General features: G+C 43.8%; 1 protein-coding gene across 2 annotated transcripts in view; it reads left to right on the plus strand.

Annotated features, from left to right (window-relative positions):
• Window positions 1-218: 218 nt before the first annotated feature.
• Window positions 219-11,815, plus strand: part of Rfc1 (replication factor C (activator 1) 1, 145kDa) — a gene marked incomplete in the record, with an annotated part of 82,618 nt that continues 71,021 nt past the window's right edge. For both annotated transcript variants that reach the window (XM_013518069.1, XM_013518070.1), the window contains 1 exon segment: window positions 219-339. In XM_013518069.1, coding sequence (XP_013373523.1) covers window positions 337-339 — 3 coding nt within the window.

Here is an 11,815-nt window from a genome sequence, read left to right on the forward strand (position 1 = left end):
CTCCAGACGTGTAGCCGGCAGAACTGCGGTACCAGGCTTTACGCGGAATCCGATCTCAGACCCCTTACTCGGGTGTGCCGGCCCAAAACCCCGGCGCCAACCCAGATACATACCACCGCGAGCGCCGCGTGGCGCCAACCCCCCCCGCGCCCCGCCCCTCCCGCTCGGGGCGGGGCCGAGGGGCTGCGCGCGACTCCTGACGTCATCGCCGCGCGCCGCCGCCCCCGCCCCTTCCACTTCGCGGGAGAAGTTGTTGGCGCCAATGGATCCCGAGCCCCGCTAACGGATTGCCTAGCCCGCTGTCCTGTCCGTGTGCTCCTTGCTCCTGGGGCTGCGATGGTGAGCCCCTGGGGCAGGCTGTGCGAGGCGGGGCCTTGGGAGAGTTTGCGGGCCGGGTGTGGACGGGCGTTCCTGGTGGGGAGGGTGGGGGAGCGGGGGCTCGAGGGGGCCGCACGCCGGGCGCCGGCACACGACTTTCCCGGGACCGCGAGCTCGGCTCCGGCCGCCGCTCTGTGCGGGGTGCGGTGGCGCCCTTTCTTTTTTCTACTCTTGGGGGAAGGGAGGAAAGAAGACTAATGATTAAGCATTAAGGTCATTTTACTGTGCAGCGTTGCCCCAGACCTCAGGCTGAGCGCTTCCTAAAGCGCACATTTCAAGCTTTAGGTCCTCAGGACGAAGGATATAGCAAACTTTCTGTTCTCTTGCATAAGTTGTCTCAGGCCTTCGACTTTCATCAGCAGTTTCCCGAATCTCTCATCTCAGCCGTGTGCAGACCGGATGGCGTGTGGAAGGTGTTTTGTTTTGTTCGATGACATTGTAGGAGTTAAAGGATAATGCAGTTTACCAGGAAGAGAAGAATATAGCGAGTAGAAATACATAATGTTTGACAGCTGTCATGTCATATCACCTAATGTGGAAAAAACTTGGGCCCTTGAAACTCCTTACGCCGGGTGTGGTGGCGCACGCCGTCTGTAAGCCCCGCTCTCAGGAGGCTGAGGCAAGAGGATCTTTGCGAGTTCGAGACCAGCCTGGGCTACAAAGTGAGCTCAAGGCCAGCCTGAACTGCATAGCGAGACCCTGTCTCAAAAAGACAAAACAAACAAACAAAAAAACCCTTCAGTGCATTGTTTTGTATAAAACATTCAAACAAAGTGAGAGTGAAATAATTAGCAGCTGGTAAAAAAGACATGATGGCAGTGGATATGGTTTGAAGTATTTTTAAAGGACAAATTAAGCTGTTCCATAAACCAGAAGATATAAATCACAGTTTTTTTCCAGTTGTTCTTCAGCTTGCCAGAGTGCTAACATTCCAAGGGAAGAAGTTTTATGTCAAGTTTGGAAATTTTGCAGACCTATTTGTTTATTTAAAAAGGAGATATAATGCTGATAATATCCACCCTGAACAAACCACCTCCCTATGAGCTGTTTGCTTGTTTTCCCCGGTACTGGAGTTTGAACCCAGGGCCTTTGCACTGAGCTGCACCCCCAGCCTTTTTTTTTTGGTTTTTCTCCGGTACCGGGAATCGAACTCACGACCTTGTGCTTGCCAGGCAGGCGCTTTGCCGCTGAGCTAAATCCCCAGCCCCTAACCCCCAGCCTTTATAAAATTTTGAGACAGGATCTTGCTAAGTTGCCTGAATTTGGGATCCTCCTGCCTCAGCTTCCCCTAGTGCTGGGATTACAGGCATGTGCTTCCACGTGCAGCTTGAACTGTTTACTTTAAATACATTTTTCATTTCAATCCAGAACAATTTAAACAGTTTGTCATATAACTAGTAGATGATTGAACTGTAATTAAAAGTAGATGTTTGGTTGGGTGTGGTGGCGCATGTCTGTAATCCCAGCAGTAGGGAGGCTGAGGCAAGAGGATCATTTGAGGCCAACCTGGGCTACAAAGTGAGTTTAAGACCAACATGAACTGTATAGTGAGACCCTATCTCAAAAAGACCAAATAAAAGATGAAGAATGGGGTGATGTTTTAGTTTGATAGTTTACAGTTATGTTGGTGTTGGTGTATTAGTGTAGTTTAATAGGTATGTGGTTTTGAGTGAGTAAATAGTTTAATCTCTTAGCTTCTGTTTCTTTGTCTGTAAAGTGGGGGCAGGAGAATGATAGATACTGTAAATGTTTGTTTCGAGGGTTAAAAGTGGTAGTATATGATAATTTGAATTCTGAATTCTATGTGGATTGGCATGTATTATGCACCTGCCCAACTTCCAGTGACCTGTATTCTCAGAAAGGACTCTGCAGAAAGCAGCATAGATTTTAAGGAGGTTTGTAGATGTGTTTTGTGTCAGTTATGGTGAATTACAGCTTGTATGTCAATTTTTGATCATTTCGATAGTTTTTATTACTATTTTAAAATTGTTTTGGGGTATTGTGAGACAGGGTCTTGCTATGAATCCCAGGCTGGCCTCGAAATCATGGTGATCCTCCTGTTTCACTGTCCTGAATGCTGGGATTACAGGCGTGGGCCACCATGCCTGGTTTGGATAATTGTGGTTTTTTTTTTTTTGGTACTGGGAATTGAACTTCTGACCTCATGCTTGCTAGGCAGGCAGTGTGCCACTGAGTTCTATCCCTGGCCAGAATAATGTTTAATTTTGATTCTTTTCTTTAGTATTTCTGTTCATGATGCTGATGAAAAGCAGACCTCTTTGCAGAAAAGAAATAGGTCAAATTGGTCAGTTTTACTCTTTGTTATTGGGAAAAGTTCTAGAAAGTAGATAAGAAATTTGTATTATTTTGGTTGTATTTATCTAAGCCCTCTATTCTGTAGTACAAAAAAAAGTCTAGCAAAACCCTAGACTACAATACTATTTAACAAAGTTTTTTGAACCCTTCTGTAAAAGTTATATTACAGGATGGTAGTTCTTCTATTTAGGTCACAGTTCTTTCTGTTTTTTTTTTTTTTTGTTTTTTTGAGACAGGGTCTCGCTATGCAGTTCAGGCTGGCCTTGTGCTTGCTTGTAGCCGAGGCTGGTCTAGAACTCGCAAAAATCTTCCTGCCTCAGCCTCCTGAATGCTGGAATTACAGGCGTGCGCCATCCTGCCTGGCCATCATCTGGGATTTTGATAGGAAATACCTTGAATCTGTCGATCAATTTGGGGAGTATGGTGATTTTAATATTAAATCTTCTGATCCATGAACATGGTATGTCTTTCCATTTATTAGGCCATCTTTAATTTTAAAAACTTATTTTCAGAGTATGGATTTTACACTTTTTTTGGAGACAAAGTCTCATATTCCAGGCTGGTGTTGAATTTGACCGTTTAGCCTAGACTGGCCTTCAATTTTAGATCCTCCTGCCTCAGCCTCTCAGAGTGCTGGGCTCACATGCATGTACTGCCACACCTGTCTGAGTTTATAATTTTGTTAAATACATTCCTAAGAAATTTATTCTTTTTTGTTTCCTTTTTGAGATAGGGTTTCACTATTCAGTTCAGGCTGGCCTTGAACTCACTTTGTAGCCCAGGCTGTTGTCAGACTCACAGCGATTCTCCTGCCTCAGCATGCCAAGTGCTGGGATTACAGGTATGCACCACCATGCCTGGCTATTCTTTTTTATAATTCTTCATTTTATAAAGGAGTAGAGGTTTATTTGGCTCACCTTGATAATTTAAATGTAATTTAAAATAAATTTTATTTTAGGATCATTCATTGCAAGTGTAGAAATACAGTTGATTTTTGTGTATTGGTCTTGTATCCTTGCCAAATTTATTTGGATTTATTTTCTTTTTTCTGTGCTGGGAATTGAAGTCAACACCTCATACATGCAAGGCAAGCACTTTACCACTGAGCTACATCCCCAGCCCACAGGTTAGGTTTCTGTCACTGCAAAAACCCTAGGGTAATCAAATTATAAGGAAGACAGATTTATTTTGCATTCTGACCTCAATCCATAGTTGGCTGGTGGCACTGCTGTTGTAGGGTAGAACGTCATGGTGGGGAGGTGGGGACTGTGGGGTGCAGCAGAGCTGCTTCCTTCCGGATAGCTGGGGAGCAGAGAGGATAGACGACCTGCTGTCCAGTGTTCTCTTAGGGCACATTCCCTTGGAACCTGGCTTCCTCTCATTAGGCTCTGCTCTCAAAGTTCCGCCGCTTCCCAATAGCACTGATGCATGAGACTTGGGGATGCCAGACCCAAACTGGAACAGTAAGTTGTTTGTTTGTTTGAAGTGCTTGCTAGGCAAGTGCTCTAACCCTGAGTCATAGCTAGCCTTTATATTTAAGATTTTTTCATCCATGAAAAGACAGTTTTAGCTGGGGTATAGCTCTGTGGCACTGCGCCTGCCTGGCAAGCGCGAGGCCCTGAGTTCAATTCCTGGAACCAAAAAAAAAAAAGTATAAGAAAAGACAGCTTTACTTCTTGTCCGATCTAGGTGCCTTTTATTTTCATTTTCTTACCTAGTTCCTTTTGCTATAACCTCCATGATGTTGAATCAAGTGGCAAGAGTGGACATACTGTCTTTTTTCTTAGTGTTGGGGGAAAGACTTCCAAGAGCTTACATTTTGTTTCCAAAGTACAAGATCTTAATATAATTTTTAAATACTTTAAAATGATTAATTTTTTTTTTTTTTTTTGAAACAGGGCCTCACTGTATAGTTTAGACTGGCCTTGCACTCACTGTGTAGCCCAGGCTGGTCTCAAACTTCCAGACAATCCTCTTGCCTTAGCCTCCTGAGTGCTGGGATTACAGCCATGCACCACCTACCTGATTAAAATTATATCATAATATTTCTTTTTTTTTTATTTTAAAGAGTAAAAGAAGGATAGCAATAATGGGGGGGGGCTTACCAAATTACAGACAAAGTGGTAGGAAATCATCAATGGTTATTGTTTTACATATTGTTATCTACAAGATAGTTTCTCAATATATCATAATTTTTCTTTGTTGTTCCGCCACCAGCTATATCACTATATTTTATTTAGTTATTTATTTTACATCATTATATTTTACTAAAAAACAGTTTTCCATTTTAGCAGCTTTCACGATAAAAGATTTTTATATTTGGATAGATTTTGTGAAGTATGTTAGTGATGATCTCTGCTCATGAGTTTGCTGGGCTGTTTAAAAATATTAAACAAATATTTATACAGTGTTCTTTGTTAGTCTCAAAATAGAGAAGTAAAACCATTATATAATATTTTGGTAGTTACTGGGTGGGGCACTGTGGCACTTCCTTTGCATGCAAGCCTGTACCTTTCCTGCAGAGGTAAGTCAACGGTGACATGGTTTGCTCCCTTGAACATCACAGTTCAGGGCTGCGAGTGGGTCTTTCTGTTCTGCAGCGTTGAGGGCTGAGCCCAGGGCCTTGCACACTCGTGCGAAGCGCGCTCTGCACGGAGCGGCACCCGCCCCCGTGTCTTCACAGTTTTCATAGGCAAATGTCACCTCTGTGTTGGTCAGCCCTACCGGTGAGAAAAACGTAGAGGTAGAGAAAAAAATAACCAATAATTAATTTGTACTTTAGAGCAAACATATATCAGCTTTTGTACTTTACCTTCTAAAGCTAAAGGTCATCATGATTTTCGTGGGTTTAGAGGGATTTATTGCAAAAATTTTTTTCTCTAACTTGCCTTGAGTCCAACCAATCCACCACGTTGAAGACATTTGTCGAGGCTAAAGACTTAAAAAGAGTGACTGATTTTTTTTCAGAAACATATGACACAGTCTGGTGCACTTTGTTTTGGCATGTGTATATTAAAATTGCAGTGACTTATTTATATTTTTAATACAAAGTCCTGGGGATGAACTTGGGAAATGCAGGATTAAGTGTAAAAAAAATTGCATTAGGGCTGCCTCATAGCCAGTGTTGCTGTTTAATGGTGTTGTAGAATTATGCCTTAAAATAGGAAAATGCAACCAGTTTCTTTTCTTTTTTTGGCTTATATTTAAGAGCATATTAAATTTCAGAACTTTTTTTTTTTTTGTCTTTTTGAGACAGGTCTCACTGTGCAGTTTGGGCTGTCTTGAACTCATTTTGTAGCCCAGGCTGGCCTCAGACTTGCAATGATCCTCCTGCCTCAGCCTCCCGAGTGCTGGGATTACAGGCATGTGCCACCACGCCCAGCTAAATTTCAGAATTTGCACTAGAGATTATCTTGGTGTTCTCAAGTTTCTCATCTGTCACTTGGGGTTTACAACTTCATAGGGTTGTTATGTGAATTGAATAAATTGATGTTTTAAGGGCTTTAGGTCATGGAATAGTACAGAGGAAGACCTGGAAGGAAGGGGGTAAATGAAGCCTGGTGCCAGGCTCTGCTCCCATGCGGCAGGGGGCACTGAGGAAAAAAAAAGGGGAAACCTGGAGGTGGGCAGGGAAGGTGCTGGGCTGGTCGGGAGGTGAAAGCCAGTGCCTGCAGTTTGGTTTTGGTGGATGGCGGTGCTGTGTGTGGAGTTGGGAATAAAGGGAGAAAAACACATCCCAGCAGAAGGTGCCCTTCACTGTGGGCATTACAAGTTGGAGGCACCTTTGGGCAGCTGGGGAGCTGTGCCTGGCAGACTTAGCTGTGTAGATGTTGAGCCCAGAGGAGCTCTGGTGTAGAGATGGAAGATTTGGGAGGTAGTAGTGTGTGCTAAAGTTGTACTGAGGTTCAGTGGATGTGTATTAGCTCACACACTGTGAGTGTGCAGATCTGAAGCGGTTTTTTTTTTTTTTTTTGAGATGGTCTTTCTATATACAGTCCTTCAGACTGGTTTTGAACTCACTATTTCCTAGACTGGCCTGGATTGAGGCAATCCTCGTGTCTCTGCCTCCTAAGTGCCAGGATCACAGGTATGTGCCACCATGACCTGAAGATCTAGAGTTCTAACTTGAGGTTTATGATAAGCTTCTGATGAAAACTCCTAAAATTGCATACTAAGCTGGGCGTGGTGGCACACGCCTGTAATCCCAGCACTCATTGGGCTGAGGCAGAAGAATTGTTGCAAGTTTGAGGTCAGCCTGGGCTGCAAAGTGAGTTCAAGACCAGCCTGAACTGCATAGCAAGACCCTGTCTGAAAAAGACAAAAAAAGAAAAAGAAAAATTGCATACTAAAGTTGTGTTTGTGTTTTTTTTTTTTTTTTTTTGGTGGTGCTGGAGATCGAATCCAGTGTCTTGGACTTACAGGCACATAGTATACTTGTGAGCTACATATGGCTTTCTGTGTGCCTCTTTATTTCTGCATGTGCAGTTTTACATATTTCTGCATATGCATATATTTGCATATTTCTGTCAAAGTGCTAACTACTGGTACTGCCCATCTGTTTTGTTTCCTTGGAATACTGTGGCATATTTTAATAAACGGGTTACATGTTAGCAGTGGCTTCTTTCACTGGGATATAACCTCTGCCAAGGGTAGAGGTAGCATGTGGTATGTTTTTCATGGATTTTTTTTTTTTTCCACTACTGGGAATTGAAGCCAGGGGCCTTTACACTGAGCTGTATCTTCCTTCCTTGTAAACTAGATTATGCTGAGGATGATAGTCAATGCTGAAAAAATTTCAGGGGAGAAGCCAGGAAATGGTTGAACAGTGGACAAAGTATACTGTTGTCCTTTGTCATTTGTAAGGCTGAGCTGAATGAGGATTTATTTTAGTGGCCTGGTCACAGTCACAGATAATAGCATTTGATACTGTAACGTGATGAAGACACTGGCTTCAAAATACTGACCTAAAAGTATTTTATTTTTTATTTTGAGACAGGGTTTTACTAACTCACTAAGTTGCAGGCTGGGCTCAAACTTCTGATGCTGCCACAGCCTACTAAAATGCTGGGATTATAGATGTGTCACCATGTTTAGCTGTCTTCTGTGAATATTTGAAAAGTGAGTAAGTACAAATAAAATTTAAATTTCCCATACAAAATCAACTAGAAGGCCAAAAAACCAGTATGAAGACATCTTCTTTAGTTCTTTCTGTATAATTTGCTATCTAAGTTATTAAAATGTTTCATGGCAATGAATAAAGTAGCTTAGAGAAATACAGTGTTTTACCATGTTATGTTGTAGGTTGTTTTTGTGTGAACTTAGTTTTTGTGTTCATTCATGTAGTTTAAGTTTGATTTTTTGGGAACAGAAGTGAGTTACAGAAAGTTGACTTCTGGGTGAGTAAAACGACAGAGTGTGTCAGCTTTGTTAAAGATGTCAAAATGCTGAAACCATTAGATCAGGCACAGTCAGTCCAGAGTGCTTCACTTCTCCCAGCTGTGCAGGTATGAAAGAACTTACTTTTGAAGCCTAAGGTGCCTGAAACTTTTGTGAGATGGGACTGAGAGAGCGGTGTAGGGCCCCGTGATGTTAGATGTGACTTGAGGAGCTTTCGCATCCATCAGACACAGCCAACAGTGGAAAGGCTCCTCTTGTCTTGGAAGGAGCTCTCTGGTAGGCTCAATAGATTGCAGACAACATAGTCTCCATTTCTGTTCCTGGCTTGTGCTTTATTGCATCTGGTTTTTATTTCCTATGCTTAGCTTCGTTTTCTAAACATAAAAAGATTAAGAGCAGAAAGTAGAATGGAGCTCTGAGAACAGAGATTTTTTTCCTGTTGAGTTTATCCCAAGCACCGAAATAGTTCTTGCCCCAGGAGTCTCAGTAGATGGTGGCCGTTACAAGTCTTCCTTCCTAGAGCCTGCCACCGGCCTAAGATTTTCCAAGCCACACTGTCCACTCATGGCGTCCTCCACCGGGAAGTTCCTGATGCAGGGCCTAGCTCTGCTGTGTGAGTGATATCAGCGTTGTATGTAAAGGTATTTCTGGTTTCCAAAAAGATAAAAGTAATTTGAGTAAAAACAAATTGTGAAGAGGAGGAAGTATTATACTAAAAATGAAAATATTATTTGTTTTCTGTAGCCACAATATTATAATATGACAAGTAATACAAGGATCAGATATAGAAAGTCAACTTTAGTAATTTAGCTCAGAAATAATATTTAGTGCTAGTTTAATATCTTCTTAAAATTTCTTAACCATCAAAGTCATAGCAAAAAAATTAATCCCAGTTAAAGATTCTTTTAATACAGTCTTTTTTTTTTTTAATGTAGGAATCAACACATCCTTTTACTTTTTTAATTTTTTTTTTTTTTTTTGAGACAAGTTCTTGTTATGTAGTTTAGGCTTGTCCTTGAACTCACGCCTATTTTCCTGCTTCAGCCTCCTGAGTGCTAGGATTACAGATGTGCACCAGCATGCATGACTTGTTTTAAATATTTTTTAAAGTTTAAAGGAATGCTTAAGGCTTGTAATCCTAGTAGGAAAACATGATCTGAGTTAATGCCCTCATCACAAATCACTGTAGAAAGCTGCATTTGGTGCAGGGGGGTAGAGATTAGCTGCCTTGAGGACCCATCAGAGGTGCACTGTTTTGTATTACTGTGCTGTTCATTAGGCTTTGTCTGGGGCATTATGGCCGGGCATGGTGGCTCAAGCCTGTAATCTCAGTCCTTGGGAGGCTGAGGCAGGAGGATTGCCATGAGTTAGAGGCCAGTCTGTGTTACACAGTGAGTTTTGAGATCTGGACTACATTTTGAGGCCCTGTCTCAAGAAACCAAAAAGAGGGGGAAAAGGAGCATTATTATGTTACATCTCCAAAAGGATTAAAGCTGATGAGAGTCCTAACTTTTGGGTTGGACGCACATTTTGACATTTGCCAGGTTCTAGTAGGCTGTGTCCTGGGAGGCCACCAGAGCTATGAGATCCTGCATAGCTGCAAGAACCACTGGATTGCTAGGCATTTCTGAGAGAGTGGCATTCCTGCCATTCCAGGCAGCCCCTCCTGTCCAGCATTCCTGCAGGAAAATTGCCAGGCGTTCCTCTGGGATCCCTGCAAAGCAAGCGGCTTCAGGCAAGCGCCTCTCCAGCCTTCTTAACTCTCCCTGGTCTTTGTTTTTTTCTTGGTCTCTGGTCCTGTTTCCTTTTGTACTTTCTCCAGTATTCAGCAGTTTTCTCGGCTCTCTCTTGAAATTGTTCCGGCTTTGCACTACCATCCTCCTCATAGCCTAGTTCACAAGCAAGGGCAGCTGTGGGCTGCCGCTTCCCAGTGAAGTCTGTGGCTGCCCCTACCACTTGTGAGGCCGAGCTGAATCGGGATTCATCTCAGTGCCTCTGAGAGCAGGCCAGAGGCTTGCTGCCGTTCACTAGCCCTGGGGCTACAGCGCAGCCCCTTTCCACATTCCTGGCCCATCGTCTCCCCGCTTAGCTCTGTGTTTACCAGTTACCGTTCACTGTCAGTTTCTACATCACTTTCCTTACTTGATGGCTCAGCTGTCTACACGTTTTTGCCTTCTGGTTTTTCTGCCCTGTTTTCTTCTGATTTAGCTTTATGCGTGGCAGGTGACACTTGTCCCTCCCCCATCACTTCCTCTCTTCAGAGGCTCAAGTTCAAGCGGCTGGAGGTTGCTGACGCTGCGGCAACGGGCGTCCTTGGGCAGGAGAAGGAAGGAGGCTGAGGGCTGGGTTGAGGAGGCTACAGCCTCAACACAGGCCTCCCCCTTCCCACTCCTCTCTTTCTGCTTTCCCCTCTCCTTTCTTCCCTTCCTCAGACTCAGGGCCTCATACTGAGCTATAGCCCCATCCCTGTATAAACAGTTTGAGACAGGCTTTTGCTAAGTTGCCTAGGCTGGGCTTGAACTTGTGATCCTCCTGCGTCAGCTTCCCATAGCGCTTGGATTACAGGCCTGTGCCATGGATCCTGCCCCAGGACACAATCTGTGAAAAGTTTATTATCTGTTTTATTTTATATAATCCAGAGCCTCTCTGAAGTCAGCTGTGAAGGTCAGTGAATTTAGGAAAAACAATTCCTGTGTTCACTGAATATACTGAATCTGCTGATCTGGAGACCTTCATTTAAGATAAGTGGTGAGATGCATTGGAAGCAACTTCTGTTGCTGTATGGAATTCACAGAAATGCCTTTCTGTTTTTTCACAGCGTCTTTAAACTTAAATTTCTGTGAGTATCTTGCATCTCCTGCTGACCATGTTAGGTGCCCGTTAAGCGACTGCTTCTGAGGCCCGAGTGAGGGGTGTCTGCTTGCACAGCCTTGCCAGCAGCTCCGGCCCAGCACGGTCCTGTTTGCCTTTAGGTACAGTGCTGACCTGTCCCCCAGGTGGCTTCCTGAGGACACTTTTCTCCTAAAGGAGGCTCCCCTTGTGTCTCAGCCCCTGGTGCCGTGCCTGTCTGTAAGCGCACTGGAAGGCCGAGCCGGGGTCCTGGGAGAGAAGACCCTGTTGTTAACAGGAACGTGGAGGACGCAGTCACGGCCAAGTTGGAAACTAGGAGTGAGATATGGTGGTACAGGACCAGTCTCCTTTCTGGAGGTTTTGTGGTGCTGCCTCTGACCCTCTCTGGCACCCCATGAAGCAAGTGAGGTCCTGAGGAAACCCGGACAGAGAAACGGTAGTGGAGTTAGCGCATCCCGTGTCCTTAGTGGGTGGCGTAACTGCAGGAACCTTGTGTTTGAGTGACTTAATCGTTCCGTGTATTCATCTCTAAAATGGGGATGTATCCTAAGTCTGTGTGTATTGTCCACTCACAGGATTATCAAGAGACACAAACCTGTCTAGTTAGTGTAAGTAAAGCATGCAAAATATGCTTTTTTTTTTACATATACTCTTTTATTATTAGTTGCTTTTGCCAAACTTGCTGTTGTTGTAGCACTGGGGATCGAACCCAAAGCCTCGCTAAGCTTCATCCCCAGCTCTTTTTTATTTTGAGACAGGGTCTTGATGAGTTGCTATATTGCTAAATTTGCAGGGCTGGGCTTAAACTCCTGTTTCTCCTGCCTCAGCCTCCCAGAGTTCTGGGATTAAAGGCATGTACCACCACCCCTGGCTT

This window comes from Chinchilla lanigera, unplaced genomic scaffold (genome assembly GCF_000276665.1).
Source record: "Chinchilla lanigera isolate Chin_1 unplaced genomic scaffold, ChiLan1.0 scaffold00042, whole genome shotgun sequence".
Classification (NCBI taxonomy): Eukaryota; Metazoa; Chordata; class Mammalia; order Rodentia; family Chinchillidae; genus Chinchilla; species Chinchilla lanigera.